Consider the following 26,709-nt stretch of genomic DNA (forward strand, 5'->3'; position numbering starts at 1 on the left):
ATATGCGATTTCCAGTTTAGATGACAATCTATGGTAACACCTAAAAAGTTATGTTCGTTAACTTCCTCGACTGTTGTATTTGAATGATGGATTTTCAATTTTAAAGAATTATTTTTATAGTTGCGAAATTGAATAAATTTTGTTTTCTTAAAATTTATTTTCAGGTTAATAGTTCTGAGCCACTTAACTATTGTTTGTAATGTTTCATTTATTTCATTTTCAAACACGTCATTATCACTGCTATTATCTGTTATAAAAATGGTCGTATCATCTGCAAACATCACACAGAGATGTTTTGTGATTTTAGGTAAGTCGTTTACACTTACCAGAAAAAGAAGTGGACCCAGAACACTTCCTTGAGGGACTCCTACAATTGTTTCTGCTTGAGTAGATTTAATTTCCTCAACAGTATTATTGTTTTTATTATATTTGTCAATAACTGTGTATTGTTTTCTATTCGTTAAATATGATTCAACAAGTTTTAATGCTATACCACGCACACCCATGTTTTCTAATTGTATTAAAAGAATGTTATGTTTTATACAATCAAATGCCTTTGACATATCCAAAAATAAACCAATACCTGCAGTTTTAGTGTTCAATGCATCCCATACGTCTTTTAGTATTCTAAATATTGCCGAACTTGTTGATTTTTTCTTTTGAAATCCAAATTGATTACTATCAAGTATGTCATTAATTTCGAAGAATTTAATTAGTCTTAAGTAAATTACTTTCTCAAATATTTTAGAAAACGACGGTGGTAAGGCTATTGGTCTATAATCATTTATATTTGATCGCGTACCCTTTTTAAACAATGGTTTTATTTTTGAAAGTTTTAAGGCGTCAGGATATTTGCCAGTTTCAATCATTAAATTTAATATATAAATGAGAGGTTCACTTATACAGTTTATGGATTTTTTAATAATTGATATTGGTATGTCGTCATAACCACAACTTTTTTTATTTTTAAAACTCGTTACAATTTTAATTAATTCAGTATTATCGACCGGTTCTAAAAATATGCTCTTGCAAGTTTTTTCGGACGTTGACTTATACAAACTGTTTTCATTGCATTGAGCGTTATCATTTACAAAGTAATCATTAAATGTTTTAGCTATGATTCTCGGGTCTTCAATGAGTACATTATTATTAATGAGATAATCAACTGTATTTTTTAAATTATTTACAGGAGTAGTTAGTTTTTTAATGATATTCCAAGTAGCTTTGCTTTTGTTTGCGCTTTTATTAATAAATTCGATGTTATGTTTTATTTTCGCTTTATGAGTTACTGATTTCAAAATTTTACAGTATTTTTTATAATACACAATAAGGTTTGTACTTCTCTTCTTCAATATATTATGATAAATTCTTCTTTTATATTTACTTGATTTGCATATACCCCTAGTTTGCCAGTTTGATTTTCTGTGATATGTCATTTTGACTTTTTCTACAGGTATACATAAGTCATATAACATTTTAAATATGTTTATAAAAGTTTCATATGCTACATTAGGATCATCATGTAAATATACCTCCGAAAATTTCAGTTGAGACAGGTAATGCAAAAATATAGGCATATTCTCATCAGTATTCCTTCTATATACATACCAGTACTTTAAAATAAACTCCTGGCTACATGGCACCTCGATCAGTTGAGCTGAATGGTCTGAAAGACCTAGGTGCTCGACTTTGGACACGTAATTTTTATGATTTGTCAAGATATTGTCTATGCATGTTTTTGTATTTACTGATATTCTTGTTGGTTCATGTATTGTAGGTTTCAAGTTATATTTTAATAATGTATTCAGGAACATTTCACTTTTACTATTATTCTCAAGAGTATTAATATTGAAATCACCAGCTATAACAATTTTTTTCTTTGAGTACCGTGATCGTATCGTTAATCTTTGCAATAATAACTCCAATGCCCCAATAAATATATCAAAGTTCGAGTTTGGTACTCTATAGACACATATGACCACATAGTTCAATTCAGGTAACAAAATGCCACAACACTCAAAGTTAAGTTCCATTGTTATGTTATTTATGCATTCAAGCTGCTTTGTATTTATTCCGTTTTTTGCATAAATGCATACACCTCCTCTAGATTTACGACGACAAAAGGAAGCCACCATTTTATAACCCGGAATTTGCAATGTAATTGTGTTTTGTGCTTTAAGAAAAGTTTCACTAAAACACAATATATCCATTTCATTTGAAGTTACTAATAATTCTATTTGACTGAGTTTAGATCTAATACCTTGTATATTTTGATGTAGTATCTTTAACGAATAATTATTACTGTTGTTCACGAAAACAAGGCTGTTCCAGATTATTAATATTTGAATCAATTTTGGACTTGGGATTTCTTTTGAAATAATATGGTATAGTACCTTTTTTTAATACCTTCGTTTCAAACTGTTCGGAAGTTGCCTTAAGGTAACTCTTTTGTTTAGCTAATTTTGTAATCTCATTAAGTCTAATTTTATTAAAATAGTATGGAATAGTTCCCTGAACGTAGCAATTTTTATTTTTATTACTTATCCTCCTTTTGACAATGTGTAAATAATGAGTATCATAATTCTTCTTATCTATAATTATATTTATTTTATTAGTTATCATGTTCTTAAGGGCTGAACTATGCAAATTTATCTCATTTACCTGACTTTCTACATAAATACAATTTTTGAAACAAGTTACTAAAGATTTTATTTTAGAGTTTAGTTTACTAACATTTATATAAAGATTATGTAAGACACTGGTAACTATAATCTTAGGTTTATTTACAAGTTTTAATACTGCACATATTTCAGCAAAAATATTTATGGGGTTTGAATCATTAGCACCTATACATAATACAATCCAATCATCTTCGTTAAAGGTTATATTTGATAACTTTGATTTTTCTAAAATATAACTAACAGGCGCATTTGGGAAAATTTTACCTATTATATTATATTTTATGGGATTTTTATAGGACATTCTTTTAAAAATTAGGGATGAAGCAAGACCTGAGCCTTGCTGGTCACCAATAATAATTATTTTATTCTTTTCGCTAACCGTATTAAAATCCAAATTTTTATTAATGTGGAAATTTGAATCTGTCCCATTTAAAGATGGATGAACAGTTGTTTGTTTCTTGCATGCACTCGGCCTAGTAACTTGCAATATCATTTTTGATTTGATGTCAACTGTTTCCTTTTCCTCTAGGATTTTTTTTTCTGATTGAAACTGATTCTTGTGTATGATGCGCGGTGACGATTGTTCAATAAAATTTAATTTTGTAGCAGTTAAACTGTTTTTATTTTTCGTTTTTAATGCTTTTTTTGTTGAAGTAGATTTACAAATATCTGTTAACTGATTTACTCTTTTCTCATGATTGATAATTTTTTTCTTCAAATTGTTATTTTCTTCTAACAAATTATCAATTTCATTTTCAGCTATTATCAGTTTTTCTTGAAGAGCAATTATAACGCTTTCCATTTCCTTAAATTTTTCATCTGAACTAATACCAAACTTAGGACAACTTCTATTAAAATTGCTGATCGATTCGTATGATGCGTCTATGTCTTCTTCTAAATCAGAAATATCCACCTTCAGAGACTCAAATGAATTATTAATTGGCAAGTTCAATTTACATTTATTTCTACATGTCACATTTTTCTGTGAATTATATGATGTATCTTGATAGGTAATAGTTTCGATTACTTCATCGTTTACAGTTTTTTTGGAAATACATAATGGACATTTCCAGCTGATTTTCCTTTCTGGCTCCATTAAATAAAATCTTTGAACAGATACATTGGTGCAATCTATATGAAATGTTAGTTTACATAAGTTACAACAGAGATATTGTCTATTTGAGATTTCTTGTTTACATTTATAACACACTAGCGTCATCTTGCGTCGATTTATGAAAATATATTAGATAAAGTAAAGTATGAATTGTCTATGGCAGTTGCTGTATTAAGTTTCTGAACGTAGATGTCGATCTTTTTTGTTGTAGTACCCTCAGATTTATTATTAATATTACACACTTATTGCTGTCGCTGCGTTAATTTGAATATTCAGACAACCGTTTGTGAATTAAACTAGTTCTTAGTTCTCGTAGGTACTTATTGTGATACTATAAAGCTACTCACTATTTCCTCTGAATATTTCGATATTTTCATGTAGATTGATTATTAAAACAATAAACTGAATCTTGCACCAACACCATACATATGCCACTTTATATTTGATTCTGACTAGTATAAGTTGAATTCGTTTCATAGATTTATATAATTTCGAATGTTATTGCAATCCCCGTTTTATTTCAATCACTTAAAGAGTTAATACACTACAATTTTATTTTTAATGCAGTAAAATCAATGGAGTTACGAACTATTCACTGTTGATGCCACGACAGTCAACTGTCAAAATAACTTGGCCAATCTTTGTTTGGCCATTGATCGTAAAATTAAGATCTTTCATTTATGTACAGACGTATATGTATATCGTTTTATATATAACAAGATAAGATATATAACGGCTTTGAAGGCTTTTCTGTGAAACTGTGAAAACTGCATCCAATTTCGTGCAATAGTTTTTGCTTGATCCCAAAACAAATGTATGGCAGTCAAAATTTCTTAAACATATTGTTTTGCTTTTTATTGGTCTTAAGACCTTTAAATCTTTTTTTGATTTTGTATATCCTATGTATAGACACTGTCAAGTTACAATTATTACTTTAATATATTTATTAGTAAGATATATTTTACATTGAATAAATTTAGAAGGAAAGGAAAAAGAAATTTTCAAATATGTACAAGGCGTGTCATCATCTCAGCCATTATCTGTCCACCGCTAAACATAGGCTTCCACCATACACTACTATAAAGAAGTGTTAAATATTGTTTGCTATCAGAAAAAAAAAATTAATACTATTAATTAATAGTAACATTAATTTCAAGGAATGAATTTTCTTAATTAATATACTGTATAATCTAAGGTAAGCAAATCACATAGAGCGCACCATAAATTCGAGGATGATTAAATTACAAACTCGCGCTTTCATCGTTTGGAGAGAAGAGATTATCACATAAGGAAATTTCCAGTTTTCAGAATTCACAATGCGTTCATTCATTAATGACTTCTTGTAATCACACCTACATTGATGGTAAATACAACGCAATATAAGCTAATTGTACGAAGTACATTACCCGCTTCCGATCTATTAACCCACAAAACAAAGTAAACAGTTATTATCATCAAATGTAATGGTCAATGAGCAATATAATTAAGACGCCGGTACAGTTGGCTGCGTAATCTGAGGGTGCTCGTTTGGAGGTCTCTATTGAGCGACGAAGAGCTCACCTGTCAACAGTGTTGCCAGATGCTTTGTGTGATTTCTATCCAATTTCAAATATTTTTTCTTTTTGCTTTATTTTGGACTGTTAAAAGTATGGCATGTATAGAAATATTTGTGATTGTGATTTATGATACAAAAAATGTGGTTTCGTCAGTGACAAAATTAATATGCAATTAATATGGATAATGAACCCAGTTAATTACAAAAGGAATTATAGGTTACAAAATAATTTATTTTCAGAATTGTCAAGGTTATCGTGGCATGCACGCATGCACGCTCGCACGCATATATGCACGCATGCACGCATGCACGCATGCACGCATGCACGCATGCACGCACGCACGCACGCACGCATGCACGCACGCACGCACGCACGCACGCATATATGCACGCATGCACGCATGCACGCATGCACGCATGCACGCACGCACGCACGCACGCACGCTGGCGCGCTCGCCCGCACGCTCACACAGAGATACTAATTACAGTATCCTACTTTATGAAAGTCAAATTAAGAAAATCTTATATTTACTAAAAGATATGTAAATTATAAAAATGTCTAGTCCCAATGTGTATTACATTTGTTCCTTTGTTTGTTACAATAACTGTACCCAAAATATCTCTATGCTCGGTAGGCCGTTAACGCGATTATGGCTTTTATTACGTCTGAATAAGACACACTGGAGTGTGCTTTAAAGTTTCCATCGTTACAGCACAGGATACGATTCCCCATCGTGACATCCTCTGAACCGGTTCGAACTGGTTTCCAAGTCAATTACTTGTTTTGTTGATTGGATTAAGGATAATTATAAAATCACATACTGTATGGTCACAAATGACTTTTTGATGAGAGCTGCCTTTTGGAAGACGATTAAAAACGTTTTGTAGCGACTGAATTGATTTCGCGTCTTGGTATATATTTGTACAGACAGATTTACTTTTGCAAATATAATGTTAATTCGTTAGTGAGAAATAATGTGATAAGAGAAAAGTGTAGATTGAAAGACGGTGTGTGTAGGTGACAAATATCGAAAAGAGAATGTTGCATTGTTTTGACCATTTGGAGGGGATGGACGAAAGAAGAATCACGAAAGAGATTTATCGATCACAAATGAATAGAAACGTTAAATTGATTGATATAGTTTTCAAATATTATTTTTTTTTTTCAACGTTATACGATTTCCTTCAATTTTACTCACTCACAAACTTAGCGGGACGACGTCAAACGCGAATTTATTATTTAACTAGCAGCCCGTCCCGGCGTCGCACGGGTGGACATTTTTACATTTTAAAAAGTGGCCATTAAGGCTGCACACGCAACGGAAGCTTAAAAATGGGGTAACTTCTCCTGTTTTCCCAACATTTCCCTTCACTGCTCTGCTCCTGTTGAACGTAGCGTGATGAAAAGTATACTATAACCTGCCCAGGAGTATGAAGAATAATTGTACCAAGTTTCGTTAAAATCTGTCGAGTAGTTTTTGTTTCTATAACGAACATACAGACAGACAGAGTAAAATTTTACTAATTGCATTTTTGGCATCAGTATCGATCACTAATCACCCCCTGATAGTTATTTTGGAAATATATTTAATGTACAGAATTGACCTCTCTACAGATTTATTATGAGTATAGATTACTAGTTGTATACGTACAGTAGTTTCTAAGGAAAATCTCGGCAGGGAACTCATTCCTGAAGGTTCGTGGGACAAAATTCCTTCTTTCCTTCCTTCTTCGTTTCTTCCTATTATTCGCCTCTAAACGGGTTTGTAATTTCTAAATAAACGTCCAGATCTATCCAAAAGTTTCAACACTAATTACCAAGTGATAAATGGCCTACTTTCAGTTTCTGGTTAAAGAATCGACCAATTCACAAATTAACACATAGTGTGTAAATCACAGTTGCGTGAACTCTTCAGTGATTGCCACTCTGTTGTAATTGGCTATTTACAAGTAAGTTGGAATGATTCGGCGTTTATTAAGTATACAGTATGTTGACTAATGTACCCGAATGAGTTAAAATTGATTTTAGTATTGATTACTATTAAGAATCCAATTCTATAGTTTGTATTTTTTTTTTAGAAAAAAAATATATTACAAGTAATTAAAGTTCTCAAAATAAAGGACAATCTGTATTTGTATCAACGGCTCTATATAATAATAGGGGTGTACATATACTGTATTGTGTAGTGGCGTTGGTACATATACAGGTTGTTCTTTTTTTTCGAGAATTTATATTTATTTTTGGTAATATAAAAAAAATTGAGACTATTATTGAATGCTAACACTAGTTTTAAGGAATGGATTACATTAATTAATATACTGCATTAGTGGGTGAAATAAAAAACTTGCTTGTCTTTAGAATAGTTAAGCCACTTGCCATATTAACCGCGATGGTTGATTTCGAGAGAAGAACGCGTGGGGGTCGACCTGACAGGCTATAATAGTGTTACCAACATTTCCCTCCTCTGTGTGGTTTATGCTATTACTCGTAATATAAATAGATGTATACATAAATACAATTATGCGTGGGCCGAACTCCACAACCATTGCAAAATTGGGGGTAGGGATTGTTAGTAATGCGGACTATCAGTCCCAATTGCCAGCAATATACCCTAACAGGTCGACCTCCACGTGGTCGCTCTGGAAACCATCGTCCTAAATTCCAGATGTATTCACTACGATGGACTAATTAACCTGCCTTTTTATTTTCGCTTGTCATCCCTTACTGGCGCTCCGTCAGTGTATACCGTTAGCGAAGGTTACTATTCCATTATCATCCATTAAAAAAAAAAAACTTTCGGATATGAAGGCCAGTTGATTGAGGGTTCACCTACTACACTATTAAAATAATCAAGTAATCCAAGTGACAACCCTACAGAATCGCATCCACAATTATCAATTTGAATTTGGAATATCGAAGCGAACACTGACCGCCACACCAATCAGGGTTGCAAGTTTAATTAATCCTTCCTATAACAGCTATCCAGTGGGATGTCAGTGCAATTTAAATCTTTAACCCTTATAAGATAGCGACGAGTTTCGCTTCAACAATAAATGAAGTCATAAAATGAGTAATCCGCACTCCTAACGAAATTCCGGATTTTGTGGAGCACCTTCGTGTGTTTACATTTTTAGGGGATTGTAATAAATGGCTGAAGCTAATACTATGTTTTTTTCAACCGACTTTGAACAAGAAGGTGCTCGATACGGTTTTTTTTAATGTTTGTTACCTCATAATTCGGTCAGTTGTAAAAATTCTTTTTTTTATTTAAAAAGGGATACTTTACTGTTCAAGCAGTACGCCTATGGAACTCTCTGCCTACCTCTATTCGGTGCGCTCAAACTCTTACTAGCTTCAAAACCTCTGTTAAGTCCTACTACTACCTTTCCCTTTAGTACTATTTTCCTGTGTTCTCTCTTCATTTTCCTACATCGTTTTCTTCTGTTGTATGTGTGCTATTAAGTATATGTATGTTTATGTATATATTAGTTTGTGTGTGTATATATATATATATATATATATATGTGTGTGTGTGTGTGTGTGTGTGTGTGTGTATATATGTGATAATATGTATAAATTAGTGCGCCACCTACCCCTTGTCTTTTTCTCAATGTCCTCTACCCAAAGGTTGTCTGGAAAAGATTACTTAGCGATAAGGCCTCCTTTTGTATCACTTCTCATTAATATTTACTGTACTTGTTATTTTTCTTTTTACTTGGTGTAATAAAGTGTAAAATAAATAAATAAACTTTCAAATTCAACAAATACTTTGATGCCTATTATATCCCTCATGCGTTGTTGTCTTTTAAGATTTTTGTGGTACCTACCCTGTATTACACTCTTGAAATCCTAAACGCAGCCAAGCAAACAGTTTCATGGCAAAAACTCGAATGGGACAGAGGTACCCAAGCGAATATCTTTTATACAAATATCTCTCTAAGTCAGGGGTAGTCAGCCTGACTAGATTCAAGATCTACTGTTTACTAACGAAACTCTGTGCGATCTACCAATTGCATACTTTTGAAATCACAAATGAAACAACATAGTTCAGTACACAATGATGTAGTATTGTAGTATTTTTTTTTTTATTTTATTAAGACGGAAAAAAATTAAAATTATTCTTAGTAACTACATATTTATATTAGTGTTAGCATTGCGTCAGAGCATCTTTTGCTAGATTAGCAAAATATTATATTTATTGCCTGCCACTATCGACAGGTTGGCCACCCCTGCTCTATATGTATTAATGCAGACAAAATTGAGAAATCCTTTAACGAAGTCGGTTAAAAGTAATATATTTTTTGTCAATACAACACTTACAGATCCCATAAGAGCAAAGTGAGGGCTTATATACGTTTTATTAAAGCATCGAGTCGCATACAAGCTGAATTGATTCATTTAAATGCAGTTAAATGGTATGTTGCAATCAATCGCTTGGAATTGTATGGATAAGCCTTCCTATTGAATGGTTTTTTTTTTTAGTTTTCTATAGATTTGGAAAAATAAGGATGTGCTCAATTCGATTGTATTTTTTGTATCTATCATTATTGTTGTAGGTAGGCGACGACTGCTTTAATATTATGAAGCGTACATACATATCTGTCACGCCTGTCTCCCATTAGGGTAGGCAGAAACAATAGAACGCCAAATGCTTCGATTCAAACAAACCTCTTTCGCTTATTATGAAGCAATATTCATAATATTTTATTGAAGTATCTTCAGTGATGTACGATGTTTTATAAAATATTTAATCAATTATATTCGTATTAAAAAAAAAAAAAAAAACTTATTAAATGCAACGAGAAATAAAAAGGAAAAATTGCTTTACTTATCTATATTTATAATAAATCTGTAGAGAGTTCAATTCTGTACATGAAATATATTTCCAAAATAACTATCAGCGGGTGATTAGTGATCGATACTGATGCCAAAAATGCAATTAATAAAATTTTTGCCTGTCTGTCTGTATGTTCGTTATAGAAACTATAACTACTAGACGGATTTTAACGAAACTTGGTACAATTATTCTTCATACTCCTGGGCAGGTTATAGTATACTTTTCATTACGCTACGATCAATAGGAGCAGAACAGTGAAGGGAAATGTTGGGAAAACGGGAGAAGTTACTCCATTTTTAAGCTTCCGTCGCGTGTGCAGCCTTAATGGCCACTTTTTAAAATGTAAAAATGTTCACCCGTGTGACGCCGAGACGGGCTGCTAGTTGTAAACAAGTTGGTTCTATTAACGTAGTCGTCATTTCTAGGCCAACAATATTTGTTACAGATATTAAAAAATATATAGGGATCGTTAAGTTTGAACAAGCGAAGTGTAAAATTCAAAGCGGGCGGCGCTTTAACTTTGTCGGCAGCTTAAACATCACGGCGGATAAGCGGATTTGTTGTATATAGCTACTGTCTGTATATAAGTTTATTTCATGCAACCTACTCAACCTGTAGTAGCCTTCAGATATTTTATAATCCACTACTTTATATGCAAAATCTTACTATATTTACCACTAGCTCTTTCTATTCTTCTCTAACTTGGCCTGTTACTTCGTATGCGTGGATTTTAGCAATAGAAAATTATTGGAAATTAGAAATAGGTTATATTAAGGTTTCTTCAGGGTTTTTTAATGGGTGACAATGGAATGGTAACCCCACCCGCGCTAACGGTACACTTCGGCGCGGCACCAGTGAAGGATGATAGGTGAGGATGAAGTAGGTCAGTTAGTCCATCGTGACGAATTCAACAAGAATTATTCACGATGGTTTCCAGGGGGAACCACGTGTAGGTCGACCTAATAGGGCATATTGCTAACAATGGGGCTGTCAAACTCCATTGCTAACAGTCCCTTTCCCCCCCACTCATGGTTTCTTCAGGGTTAGCAACGCGCACGTGACACCCCTAGTGTTGTAGGCGTCCATAGGCTACAGTGACCGTTTACCATCAGACAGGCTGTATGCTTGTTTGCCACTTTTGTCTTATAAAAAAAAACAAATTATTGGTATATTAATTTGGTTTTCCAAGTTCTAGATAATATATCAAGATAAAACATACACTAATTTTTATATATTGATTTATTTATAGATAGATAGATAGATGACATTTGTTACCTTTACTAAGAAATTAAAACAACAAAAAGGAAAAAAAAAAAAACAATTAATGTTGCTGGTAATAGGAGCCGCCTCAGCTATTGCTATATATGTACAGCTCCAGCGAGATGTACCTATATAGCGCTGATTTTCAGGCGGCCCCTTAACTTCTTTACCTTTAGCATGCGTGCAGATCGCTAATACCTATTTCTCGGATGGGAGACTCAACACGCTTACCAACAAATACATAATACATTACAACACATACATAAAACATTACAATAAATACATAAAACATTACAACAAATACACAAAAAATTACAACCAAAACCGAAAAGAATAAACTTTGAATAAATTATCGCACTTCACAATGACAGCATCATAAAAAAATAAAAAAAAGAAGAACGTGAAGCGTCAGTTTCTCAACTGTTTTGAATTTGTTTCTCCAATCAGACTTTTTTAAGTTTATTTTTTAAAGTAATTTGGGACATATTAACATGCAAAGGAGGTGGTAGATCATTCCAGATTTTTGCTGCAGAAAACCTGAAACTTCCTCTAAAGAAAACAGTTTTATGTGCAGGAAGCTTAATTCTGTCTGTAAATTTACTTCTAGTATTTCGACTATGTATATCTTTCGTCCAAAAAATTTTTTCATATAGATACTTGGGTTTTTTATTATGTGCAATTTTATGAATGAAACTGGCCAAATGGAGTTCTCTTCGATATGACATATTCAAGATACCTTTATCATTAAGTATTGGAGTAATTTGACCGCGTTTTGGAACATTACAACAGTAACGTACACATGCGTTTTGAACTCGTTGTATGGCATGAGCAGTTTTTGCTAGTAACCTGGGGCCGTAAACCACGTCACAGTATATTATATGGTTTTATACATTCAAAAATGTACATGTATGCGAATTATCCCTTTAAAGAGATTTCTTCCAGTCAACCTTAATTTCAAGTTAGACCTTCGAGAATACAACCGTGAAAATCGCATTCAATTTGGTGCAGTAGTTGTTACGTGATGCTGGAATAAACATACAGACAAACAAATAAAATTTCTAAAAAATATTATTTTATTAGTCTTATTAAGACCCCTTATATTAATTCTATTTAGATATCTCCCATGTACAGACATAAACTAGTAAAAATTTTATTATTTTTAATAAAATGGTAAAGCATTCCTTTAAAAGTATTCGACTTCGACTCCACTTGCTTATTTATTTATTTAAACTTTACTGCACAGTAAAATTATATCTACATTTTGCGGACTAAACACCGAACGGTGTTCTCTTTTTTTATGCAACTTAGAATGGCAAACAAGCTGACGGCCCACCTGATGAAAAGTGGTAACCGTCGCCTATAGACATGAGCAGTACCATGGACATAACAGAGTATACTGTTTTGCCCATGATACCCCCCATGCGTTGCCATTCCTGAGGACTCAGGTGTTATTCCTCTGTACCCAGTAAATTCATACCATATCCCACCCTTCAAACCGAATCACAGCCATGCAAACACACACTGCTTTACGGGCAGCCAGCCAACCAGGGTATTTATTACTCTTTATCGCTGCATCACATTAAGTATCTACCGTATGCCATAAAAATAGCTATTTCATACTTGAAAACATCAGTCACCAGCGAATCAGATTGGAAACAAAGTTGCGTTTTATGTCGCAGAATATTATGTTATTTTCTCGGATGCATTGTTTTAGTTTAATTTAATACAAGTTGTTCTGTTAGCTTGAAGTTTTCTTGTCTTCGAAACAATGTTGCAACGAGTTTAGTTCATGGAAGCTCAGACGCCGATGCACTTAACAGGTATCGGGGGATCGAATCCCAGGTTAGGTTTTTTTATTTGTACGATCACTAACATAAGATATAGTGAAGCATTACAATGTAATAAAAAAAGGCCGATAGTACACTTGCAATGCCGTTGGTGTTGCGGGTGATCATGGGCGGTAGTAGTCAGTTACCATCAGGTGGGCCGCATGCTCGTTTGCCCTCTATTATTTTATCGTGTCAGCCCTTAACTCTCCATTGCTGAACATAGGTTTCCTCCTGCTGGAGAGTTTTGCCATTAGTTGCCACGCTTGGCAGGCGGGTTGGCAACAGTAATTATAACAGTAACAGTAGTTATATTAAAAAGCTATGAAAAGTAGCAATGAACGTATTTTGTTTAAATAGGTTTTGTTTGTATGTAAAATTTCATCATAATCTCATGAACTATTAACTGTTCACTGCTAAATATAGACTTTTCCGTATTGGGGGGAGTTTGCCAGTAGTTGCCACGTTTGGCAGACGGGTTGGCAACCGCAGTTAGGCTTTAAGAGATATTTTATGAGGAACACTTCTGCCCGTCCCTCTACCATTAAGTACCCTTAGTCGCCTTTTACGACACCCACGTTATTACCCCCTATATAATAATAAAAAAAAAATACTTGAATTACCTTTTCTTTTTTTTTTATACCACTGAGGTGGCAAACAAGCAACAACAACAACAACAACAAAAAAAAATACCTTTTCGTTATTTGTTTAATAGGATTGGATTATATCTTTAAAACGTATAAATCTCTGATGAAAAATGTGTTAACCAGGCAATAAAGTTCTCATACGAGTATTTATATTATGCGTTCAGTTGTTTTGAAGTCCAGCCACTTCTAATAAACAAAATTCCCTTACATTTCTCATTGCGGACCTGTTTGTATTTAGTTTGTCCGCAGTTGGTTTGAAATAAACAACTCAATAAAAGGAAATGGACAATTCACGTCGTTTGAAGGAAAACTAATGATCCGCAAAGTAGCAAATCATTAAATAAGGATTTGGCTGTACTTTGTTTTTGTCTTAATAAAATTGTTACAGTTAAGGTAGTATATATATATATATATATATATATATATATATATACTTGAGTTCTCTTTGTCTCCTCTTACGACACCTACGGGAAAGGAGAGGATAGCTCATTCTATGCCGGGACCACATAATCATATGTTGTATGTATATTATGGGCTAAGTTAGGCTATATATAGCCTACTCATGTACCAAGTGACATTTAATTCTGTCCATATGTTTAAGCCTGATTGAATAACAAACATACAAACAATTACATTTATAATATTAGCATGAAAGGCGTATCCATACTAAATAGCGTCTGCGCTGCGACTTCCTTACTAAAGAGGGGTCAATAAAAGAGTAACCTTTACATTCATTTGTTAATTGTACGCTGTGTTGTTCTATGTGTGTGTAACATGGGAGATCTACTAAGGGCCATATTACAGTGCCTTAGTAGATTGTCTAATATACGAGGTCTGTCCGGAAAGTTCGTATAAAAGTGTTCTGGAATGCGAGAAAGAGGAGTGGGGAGGCCAGGTAAGCGCAGGACCCCTTCCTTATGTCCCTAACAATGCTTCAGTTCTGGTCTGACCGCCGTGCGGTGCGAACTGGCTTGTCACGCCATCTGTGAAGTTACCTCTTAACGAAACCCCGTCGGCATGGAGCCCGCTTCCGTTGAAGAGCAGCGCGTCGTAATCAAGTTTCTCTCGAAACTCGGCAAGAATGGCCGTGAAAGCAAAGTGTGGAAGACATCCGGGGAACCACGAACAAAAAAATCAAGAAAATCCCGCTCAAATGTCAAGACAATGTTGATTGTTTTTTTCGATGTTCGGGGGATTGTCCATCAAGAATTCGTCCCTCCAGGCCAGACAGTTGATGGAAAATTCTACGTCGATGTGCTCAGACGCCTCAAAGCTCGTGTGGCACGAGTTAGTCCAGAATTGGCGCGAGAGTGGAGTTGGATTCTTCACCACGACAATGCCCCTGCCCACAGCTCTCTTGTTGTCCGTGAGTTTTTGAGTAAAAATTCCATTACGGTGACCGAACACCCCCCTATTCGCCGGATTTGGCCTCGTGTGACTTCTTCTTGTTCCCAAAAACCAAATTGGTACTTCGGGGGCGGCATTTGGGGGACATAAATGAGATAAAAAAAGCTACGACGGGGCAGCTGAGAAACCTACAACCAGAGGACTTTCAAGGTGCCTTCTCACAGTGGAAACGGCGTTGGCACAAGTGCATTATGTCACAGGGGGAGTACTTTGAAGGGGATAAAATTGATTTACCTGAATAATTGTAAAATAAAATTTTTAAAAAACTTTTATACGTACTTTCCGGACAAACCTCGTACATGTATAAGGAAGGGGTCAGTTAGCCCATCGTGATGAATACACCTGGCATTCAGCACGATGGTTTCCAGGGGGGACCACGGGGAGTTCGACCTGACAGGGTATTGCTAGCAATCTGATTGGTGGACTCCATTACTAACAATCCCTTCCCCCCCTCCCCCCTTATACTCTTTATTACCGCGTATAAATTTCCGAACTAGCACTTACATTTGTACGTGCAATGCTTTCTTTTTGTCTGAAATCACTGAACAAACTTATAAAATAAGTGGGGGACAAATTACGACGCCATTAGTGATGTAAGAAAGAGACTTGCTTCACGGTACTTGGGACGGGACATAACAGTTCAGTATATAAGAGCTTCTGGCCCAAACGATAAGCAGACGAGGTTAAGAGCATACGTACCGAACCTCACAGAGATATGACGTCTTTTTTTATAATAACAAACATGTGATCCCATCATTCTGAGCCAACACAATGAGAATAGGGTCCCTGAATTCTAGTAACCGAAAAGAGGATTGTCTCAACAGTTGGCTGCACTGTACCGGCACATTAAGTATTTTTTTCGCAAAGTTTGGAGGATCCGTTAACGTCTGACAATTTTAAAAAACAATTGGATAATTGTTTGTAAAAAGCTAAGATTAAAAGTTATTTAAAAAGTGCTCTAACTAAAACGTAGAAAAATGATACTTTTTTGTCATTAAAATCCAAATTTTTCTAGTATTTTTGTTTTCCATATTTCTAACTGATTATTCACACTTTTTAAATATGCAAACAAAAGTATTAAATTGTTCAATTGTTTTTGAAAATTGATTAAGATAGATTCCACGCTTTGGTAATCTTCTTAACAATACTCATATTTTTGCGTAGGAGAATGATAACCTACCTACAGTTGATTCTCTTAGTTACTTGATTTTTTTACTGTAAGTGAAAAAAATTGCTACTTTTTATCCCAGCCAATCAACATATCCTTGTCACGCAAATGAAATCATCGCGATTATAGCATTAAAATATAAAAAAAAAAAACTTATTACTTACATTTTATTCCAGTTAAACCATCTTTTAATCAATGTATATATATATATATGGTATATATAAATTACAAATAAACTAAACTTTATTGTGCCCGCTAAATTCTCTCAGTTGGACCATCACCCTACGTACACAATCATAAGGCAGGGATCACATCTCGGAACGCACTTCTGCCCAAATTGCTGGGTTTATTCTCGCTCCTACGTGAGAATGTAATTATCTTAGCCTCCGCGAATTATTTCTCCGCCATTAGAACATTCTCGTATATTAAACTCTTGTTTGGTGACGAAAATATTCGGGATAGCATCCCATATCATTGTTATTTCGTAAATTACAATAATAACAATAGCTTCTGGATTATTGTTATCTGTCTTCAGACAGAATTACTGTCGTATGTAAAAGGAGATACTAACTGATTCAAAGATCAGCGCACAGTCAGTTGGCTGAGTCTAAGAACGCGAAATGAAAAAGTTCTTAAAGTAACGCTATATGAAAACTCTAAAGTGGAATCTGTAGCCTCAATTTTCGGACTCAATTTCCTGTTTTTGTTCATACCGAAACAGAGCTTAATATTTCGTTCGTTATAAATCTTACTATAAATATCTAAAGGAGTGATAATTTAATATTTTAAATATATTTAAACGGTATGTATTATGCAATTTTAACATGAAATTTGTATTTTGTTCGACTCCAAAATTTCGGATTATATTTCATGGTAAGCCCTCAGGATCGAAGGATAACAGGTTTAATGTGAACATAAATAGGACAAGATTTAGAAATTACTATAATTTATACACTTTACTAGCTTTTCCCCTGGTTTTTCTCGATAAATCTGATTTAAGCAACTTGTGTTTTGATTTACAATATAGTTCACCTGTGTATCAAATTACAGTCAAATCAACTCATTTGTTGATTTAGTAAAAAAAAAAAAAATTAAATTTCCGAAAAATATAATTGCTAAATTTGTTTTACCTGTGAGTATTATATTGACTTCTGCCCACTTTGTTTTTAGAAGATAATAATGAAATTTAAAAAGGCTCTCAAGACAAAAGGGCGCCGTTTAACTTTGTTATAGACTTTCGGAAGTAGATGTAAGACTAAGTAAGACCATTTATTTCTTTACCTATGGTTTTATTGTAGTTATTTTATATTTATGTGTCTTGATAAAATTTGAAAGGATAGAGTGTAAGTAAATGGGGAAAATTTCTTAAGAAAAGATAAAGACAGTTTTTGTGTACGTGTTGTTATTTAAATTCTAAACCATTGGGATGACCGCTTTATCCATTTTTTAGAAGCCTTATCTTGTTATTTTTAGAAAACCTCGGCAGGGAGCTTATTTCATAACTTAAGCCTTCACAGAACATGGCACCCTATTAGGATTATATTGGATGTAAAAGGGACTTAAAAAACTAATAAAAACTACTGAAGCATATAATTTTACTGGTAATTTGTTTTGTATAACTAATATTTTTATAAAGTTTAATTTAAAAGTCTATAATAAATTAATTAAGATGTATTTTTTATTAAATCTTTTCAGACATTTGCATCTGGCACGTGGCATATTAATATTTCTTTTATCTTCAAACCCATACGTACCCAAGATAAATTACACGCAAGATACTTATGCATTACCATACATTTAAAACACTTCTAAAAATAACTGTTAAAATGAAACAGAACTCATTTTTATGCCATCACCAACTGTTTATTTATAAAAGCACTTTTATATCATCTGTTAATACCGTACGTTTATAAAGTTTACAGTTTCTAAAGTACACAAAACGATTTCGTGTCTTAATGTTGCCATTAAACTACCTCGCGTGTTATAACGCCATCTATTTTCGAACACGTTGTACTAATAGCTTTTACAGCACTTCCCCTTTCGAATACACTTATCAAGTTACTTTTTTTTATTGTTGCAGGTTCGAGAGCACATGAGTCAAAAATGGACAAGAGAGTCCTGCATCTACTCTTCATTCTGTGTCTCATCATGGGAGTGAAAGCTGATTTTACATCTAATTGCCCGCAGGGTTGCAAGTGTGTTTGGGCGAGTGGTAACAAGCAAGCTAACTGTTCTCAATCGAATCTTCAAAATATACCTAGAACATTAAGCACAGACATCCAAAATCTTGACTTAAGTTACAACCCGCTCTATGAAATATCGAGCAATGCATTCGACGATGTTCAACTGATCAATTTAAAAAAGCTTCATTTAAGAGACTGTAAATTGGAAACAATCCATAGATATGGTTTCAGTGGACTGGCAATCATGATTGAATTAGATTTATCTAAGAATTCCCTGAAAACATTACACCCAGATACGTTTAAAGAAACATCTAAAATCAGGTGGATTATATTGAAAGATAACCAGTTAGAAAAATTAGAAGATGGACTTTTTAGCAATCTGCAGTTTTTGCAAAAGGTCGAACTAAGCAACAACCGCATTGTACAGATCGGAGTAAAAACATTCTTTAATGTCCCGAAATTAAATACATTGGAATTAGACGGTAATAAATTAGAATATGTTAAGGTTGATACACTGAATTCTTTAACGTTATCAAATTTAAATGTTCATGACAATCCTTGGAGGTGTGATTGCTATCTGCAGCCATTTAGAAATTGGGTCATCAGTAAACATCTGTACACTTCGCCTATAACTTGCCATGAACCAGCAAAAGTCCAAGGAAAGACGTGGAAAGATTTGGATACTGGCGATTTTGCTTGTCGTCCAACTATTGTTTATCCTTCAAATAGTACTACCATTAGATCATCTGATAACAACATAACACTTTCATGCCAAGTGAATGGGAATCCACTGCCAGAAGTTAATTGGGTGCTGAATGCTCAAATTATCGACAAATCTTATAGATATCAAGGTGAATTAAAATATGATATTGTATCAAGTAGTAGTGATAATAGCAAATGGGTTAATTTAACGATTATGGATGCTGGTACTACAGACAATGGGGAGTATTTATGTGTTGCTAAAAATCAAGGTGGTGTGGAAGAGAGGAGTATAACTCTTGTAGTGACACATGTCAGTCCCGATGTCATACCACCAACTGGAATGGACAGTAATATGCTCCCACTTCTAATTGGTACATCTGCTACAGCAGCTGTATTATTGATAATACTTATCATCCTGTGCTATTGCTGCTGCCGACGGCGTGTTTCGGAAAAGAAAAAAGCAGACGTCTCTAACGGAGAAGCTTTGATAGAGGGATCAGTTATACCAGAAATGGAGAAAAGTTTAATGAATGCTGTGAATCCAGTGACGAAGCCCCCAAGGAGGTATGACGCACCACCGTCCATCACCAGTGGCACAGAGATGTCAGAATTAAACAAAACATTGCTGGACAATGACTTCGTATATGGTAAGTTCACGATAACTTTTAAATAGCATATCATAGTAATAAATTGTAATGAGATATTTCGGCTTATAAGATGCACATACAATACATTGGCAATCAGACAATACAATGCAATGCATCATATAATAGTATTGTCTTATCTTTTGTGTTAATAAATTTAATAAATTATTATACCTTTTAAAACAATTATGTATGATACTCAACTTTGTACAATGAAACGTTTATTTTAAAGTTCTGATAATAATTTTAGTATGTATAAAAAATGTACTCCTTGAATTGTAACTATATTGAATAAAGTAATAAATATATATATATTTTTTTATTACAGCACACAATGATGACGAGAAACGGTCGCTTGGATTTGAACATATAACCAAACGATCACACGACGCTCTAGACGTAGAGTATGAACGAACAAATGGCCGAGCTTATCCTCCAGACTTGTTATCTTTCCCGCCGAGAGCTGCCCAGATTTCTCCAGCAGCGAGCAATGCATCTACAGTACCCGATACTACAAGATTACCTCCGCAAATAAATCCAGTCAGTCCAATACATTCGCCAATCTACGGCATGACAACCAATCAAAATCTCTTTAGGACTTTACCATACTCTCGTTCGCAATCGCCCTTCACGGCTCCAATAACTCCACCTGTTGTTACGCCAAGACAAGGATATGTAACAATTCCGAGGCGACCTAGAGTACCAAGTTGGTCTAGTACAGCAAGTACCCAAATCCTACCAAGCGCCGAAGCTCAAGAGCCATTGTATGATAATTTGGGATTAAGGACGACTGCAGACGGTAGTTCGGTTCTCTCTCTAAATAAAACAGGATTAGAAGCACAGTTTTCTCCAATGAGAAATCGTCCTTTGCCAGCGACACCAACATCTTATCAACCCCCACACCCAGCATATTGTGCTCCTATTGAAGAACTAGAACCGTCTCCATCTCCTGTTCCTGCTCACTATGGAACTAATGTAAGGAATAGCATGTCCTCACAGCTGTCTTCTACACCAGGTCCACAAGAACCAATGAGTCCACGGATGAGTTGGACAACGAAAAATACTTCCACTCCACAGCCAGATTCTAAGAAAGCACTTTTCAACTACCCAGACACTAAAAGCATGGATAGCCAGTCGCAGGTATCCGATATTAGTACGTTGAGCCGGAAGGGTAATAAACCAGAGACAGGATCTTTGAGAAGGAATCCTAAAACAGAAAATGAGGAGATAAAATCTCCATCGAAAGATGACACGAGGAAAAACGAAAGTGGCGTGTCTCTGAACCAGTCTGGAACGCTCGGTAGAAGTGGCAAAATCCCACCAAGGCCTCCCCCGAAGCCCAAGAAAAAACTTAGCACAGAAGTGAACCCCAACGAAACACTTTTAGAAGACGAGGGCGAAGACGGCACGGAAGTTTAGCAATTGAGTGATTAACTGAAAATTATGTACCAAAGTGCCAAGTGCTAAAGTGATTTCGACACAAAAGTGATATAATTGAGAACAAACCGATCGTATGAAGTGATACGATTATTTTTTTGCGGTGCTCGTGTAAATATCGTTCGTGCTAGGTTTTTTACCTTTGCGTACAATTAAAATCCTATGGACCATTTTAAGAGTATTTAAGTGTTTATTGTAATAAATATTATGACGTTGAGGACATCCGGATTTCTTAATCAATGGTTTAATTTTATTATTTAAGTATTTATTCTTCGTCGTAATTATTGGCTAAGAGGGAACGTTATTTGAACTATTTCTGTTGCTAGTTCGAGCAGCATAATTTTCATCCACTTCCAAGACTGATTATTCTAAATTAACAGTTTTCTCGTCTTACATTCCCGTTTTTACAATATGGATTCCAATTATCAATAGATTTGCTAGAATGATTTCACTAACAGTAGAATATCTATATTTGGAAGACTGATTGTGATTGTTAGTCGCTTTTAACTATTGATCAGGTCAATAGTTAGTTTAAAGCGTTTGTTATCGGTTTAGTAGAAAAATGTTTACAAGTTAATATCTATACATGTCACATATAATTTAAATAGACGCGGGTAGTCGATTTATAATTTAACAGTTTGAAACGAAACAATAGTTTTTATTTCCTTTTTATATATATTGTAATGGCAAACAAAATGGCTTGATGCAATTGTTGTTTATATGCAAAAAACTGTCTAGAAGTATAAATATCACAGGGTATTATACATTGTAATACCTTATATTCTCACCATTTCTGATAAGATCTTGTGCCTCTCTATCCTTAGTTTAAATATTTTGAAATACTTATAAAGAAAAACTGCTTGATAAAAATGTAGGTGACATGCATCGATATTACTTTGGTGTGTATATTTGATTAGGGACTTCAGAAAGATATTATTGTTGGTAGGACCTAATATAGATCAACGAAAATAACCATTTTCATTGACAAAAAGTTATTAATCTAAACTAGTTTAATAGATGCGAACTATCAGTGTGTTCTGTCGGAAATACTTAAGTATGTTTAACATATATTAATATTTATATCCGTATTAGATAACACAAGGGTGTTAATAGTTCAAAATGTATTAATTAACATTAGTATCTTTTATTATTGTTTAATCTTTTAATCGCCTCATTCGGTTGTCGCACCCATTAGCGTCCATAGCTGTCTTTGCTTTTTTATTTTCGTTTATTTAACAGTTTATTGCGTTAATACAGTAACAATAAAAGTAATAGAACATAGAATACAAGTTTATATTATTTAAAAATGTATTGTCATAGTCAGAAATATATATTTTTTTATTTATACAGTACAATACACTCTAATATTAGATAAAAAATATGACAGAGTAAGCAAATGTAAAAGAGTTCTTTTTAAAACTAAGTCCAATTTAAAATTCCTGATTTGGACGCTATGGGGACGGCAACTGCTACAAAGCAATCTAAAGGTTATTTATTTGATATATCGGGTTTTTTTTTATTTTTATACAATAGTGTTTTCGCTTGTTTGTAACAATATCTTGTCTAAGTCCTTATATCGTTGACTAAAATATTTTAACTTTGCTTAATCTAAGTTAATGTCATTTTAGTTTAAATAACACGAGACTGTTTTCAACATTCTCTAATTCAACTGACGTGAACGGCATATTGCAAGCAATTCTATGTTTCATAATATTTGAATGGTTCCTAACGATTTTAGTGCTTTTGTTACTGTTAGTTGTTGTATTAAATAAGTTAACGGTTCCCATTTTAGAAGCTGGTGCTTTTTTTTTATCTTAGATCGGTGACGTATAGATAGAGTGTCACCCTATAAACGGACAGAAGTTGTTTAACCTCGTTGTAAAAATGGCGGGCTTTTAAAATTAACATTTTTAATATTACCATAATTGGGGGGGGGGGGAGGGTTGTTCCGGTAGTTACCACGCTTAGCAGGCAGGTTAGCAACCGCAATGATTTTATGCTATTGGATAGTTTGTGTTTACACAAATTCATAAAAATAAACTTTGTTGGAAAGAAATAACAGGTGAATTTCTTGTTAATTGTTCTGCTTTTCAACTGAAATTGTTTTGAGATTGAGTGATGGAATTGTTAAAAAAAAAAAACTATTCAAAAATGCTTAAGTTTGAATTTAATTATTTTTATTCTACTTTTTTGTAATTCGAACTGTCATTGTATGTATTTATATTTACTACGTTATCGATTCATACTTTAGCCTGACAAAAGTTGAATATTTGAACATTCAGTACGAAAAACAACTCGTCAATAAACGGTCAGCGTTTTTTTTTCGACACTCTATCTAGACGCATATGGTTCATTTTATTCGTGTACTCTTTGCAGTAATGTTCTTGTCGAAGTACATTTTTTTGTAATAAATTACACTCGTTTTTAATATTTTAGACGATTTTTTTTATTATTCTTTCACGTGCTATTTTATACAACTTTAGTTTTACACAATTTATTGTACAATTCACTGTATTTACATGTACTGTAAACATCCAGTTCTTTATAGTGTTAAGTGCTGTAAATACAAATAATATTAAAAGTGATTAAAGCTATATTTCAGTAATGTGGGTTTTGTTAATTAATATTTAGTCATCATCATCATCACCTTGTCCTGATCCTGATATATATATATATATATATATATATATATATATATATATATATATTATATACAGAAATATATAGAAGCAGTATTTTTTTTTATACAACTTCGAATGGCAAACAAGCTGACGGTCCACCTTATGGAAAGTGGTAACCGTCGCCTATAGACATGAGCAGTACCATGGACATAACAGAGTATACTGTTTCGCCCACGATACCTCCCATGTATATACAGGGGGTTTCGGGTATAACGACGATGAAGGGACCACTCTATTTTCGTCGTTATATCTGGAAGTCGTTACAGGCAAATATAAAGAGATACAGACACGTACACATGTTGTTTTTTCTTCGCACAAATCAGCATTGTTTTCACCGTCTTTCAATTAAGAAATGATTTCTGCCTTTTCTTTAACAGTGAATGTGCGTCGAGACAGTCATACTTATCCAAGAATTTACTAAACTCAGTTGCCACTCAAAATATCACTTTGTAACTGAACCATAAATTCAACTCCGAAACGTACACGCTTCCCTACCTATTAAGCTGATATCTATAAACAATAGGTAAAGGTCTCTATACTTGCTGACCATCTGTGTGGATGTAAACAAAAGGTTAGAAATGTTTGTGAACGAAACAAATCTTGGTGTCTCTTTAGTGGCCAACTTCGGTCGCAATATCTGCATGGGATTTCTAGGAATTTGTTACAAATGATTTATTAAAACCAGTCGTTACACCCGAACTCGGCGTTACATCCAAACTCGCTATAGCCACATGAATTTTGTACAAAAGTATGCTTTAAATTCAATGGACTTAGATTTAACGTCGCTATAGGCATATGGTCGCTACAACCAAGGTCGTAATCAATGGAATCCACTAAATATTATATCTTCTATTTATTTATTTTTATTTTATTTATTTATGGCAAAAAACAGTCATTTACAAAATAATTAACAACAATATACATTACAGTTTTAGAACAATAGACCTAACAGCGCCAATAACAGTATTTTAAAAACATAGAGATTTATGAAGTCCCATAGAAATACATGACATTTAGCAACAAAATCCAAGGTACTAATATACATATATAAGTATCAAAAATGAAGAAAAAGAAAGAAGAAGCGCCGATTTAATTTTAACATACAAGTTCTAGTTTTTCTCATCAGCTATTTTGTTTATGTCCAAAAGAAGAAATTATACAAGTTGTTGAGTGGATACATCTGCCCCTGTCGTAGTTCTGTCGCTCGGTAGCGTGGCTGTTTTCATTTCAAATGTGGGATATAGCAGTGAAATTACAGGCTACAGAAAGCGAGAGAGAGAGAGAAGCTAAAAGTAGATGTACCGTGGATGTCACAGTACCTTCTGTGTCGTCCATGATTCTGTTCGTGTCTATAGATTACCACTTTCCATTAGATGGGCTGTCGGCTTATTTGCTAAAATGTGTGAAGAGACGGTAATTTAATATTAGTAAAATTAATCAGCGGGCTATGGAGAGGGCTATGTTCAGAGTTTCTTTGTGTGATAGGATCCGAAACGAGGATATCCGCAAAAGAACCAAAGTAACCGACATAGCCCGGGGGAAAAGGGATTGTTAGTAATGGAGACAGAATCCCATTGCTAATAATATACCCAACCAGGTCGACCTCCTCGCGGTTCTCCCTGGAAATTATCAAGGTTAATTCCTGATGAATTCATCATGATGGGCTAACTGGCCTGTATTCATTCTCATCTATCACCCTTCACTGGTGCTCCGCCAGCGTATCCCGTTAGCGCAGGCGGGGTTACCATACCGTTTTCACCCATCAAAAAAATGACCGACATAGCCCAAAGGATAAGCAAAGTGGTGGTGGTTCAGACAACCAATGGGGAAGAAAGCTTCTTGAATGGCGATCACGTACGAACAAGCGCAGTGTGGACACGATCCCCCAGTATACGGAGTGACGATATGAACTGCATTGCAGGGAGTCAGTGGAAGCATGTGGCTCAGGACTGTTCCTTATGGCAGTCTACTGAAAAGACCTGTGTCCAACAGTGGACGGATAATGGTTGAAATGAAGATGAAAAAATTTAATTTAATTTTTAACCGCTTACCATCAGGTGGGCCGTAAGCTTGTTTGCCACCTTAGTGGTATAAAAAAAAATATAATTATTATTTCGTTGCATGAACTCTCCAACATCAGACGTAATTTGACGAATGTATACAGCTAAAAAAACCAAAATGAGAGAGGGCATTGTTTTTTCGTTATAAAAATATCAAATGGCGCACTAAAATGAAACTAAAGGCAGCTCTCGGATTTTATGGTGTCGAATATTGGGTTGTAAAAATCACAAAAAGACATTGATTCGGTGTTTCGACCGACACTGAATTGAGTTGTAGGGTTCCTTGTTTATGCGTTATATTGTAAAATCGAGTGTATATCTTTTTTTTATGTGTGATAATGGAATGGTAACCCAGCTTGCGCTATCGGTATACGCTGGTGGGGCATCAGTGAGGGCGTGAGTGGCATTTACCAGAGACTTTGTACAAAAGTCGATTGCTTGGGTACCTCTGTCCCATTCGTGTTTCAACCGTAAAGCAGGTGTGTTTGCATGGCTGTGTTTAGGTT

The 26,709-nt window shown here is 34.2% G+C and overlaps 1 protein-coding gene across 6 annotated transcripts in view; it reads left to right on the forward strand.

The window, feature by feature from the left end:
• Positions 1–24,067, forward strand: part of LOC113512140 (uncharacterized) — a 307,054-nt gene extending 282,987 nt beyond the window's left edge. For all 6 annotated transcript variants that reach the window (XM_052893855.1, XM_052893854.1, XM_052893857.1 and 3 more), the window contains 2 exons: positions 18,577–20,028; positions 20,354–24,067. In XM_052893855.1, coding sequence (XP_052749815.1) covers positions 18,600–20,028; positions 20,354–21,444 — 2,520 coding nt within the window. In that variant the 5' untranslated portion in view covers positions 18,577–18,599 and the 3' untranslated portion in view covers positions 21,445–24,067. The remainder of the gene's footprint in view (positions 1–18,576; positions 20,029–20,353) is intronic.
• The last annotated feature ends 2,642 nt before the right edge of the window (positions 24,068–26,709 follow it).

Source organism: Galleria mellonella, unplaced genomic scaffold, assembly GCF_026898425.1.
Source record: "Galleria mellonella isolate WM207_F2 unplaced genomic scaffold, CSIRO_AGI_GalMel_v1 utg184, whole genome shotgun sequence".
Lineage (NCBI taxonomy): Eukaryota > Metazoa > Arthropoda > Insecta > Lepidoptera > Pyralidae > Galleria > Galleria mellonella.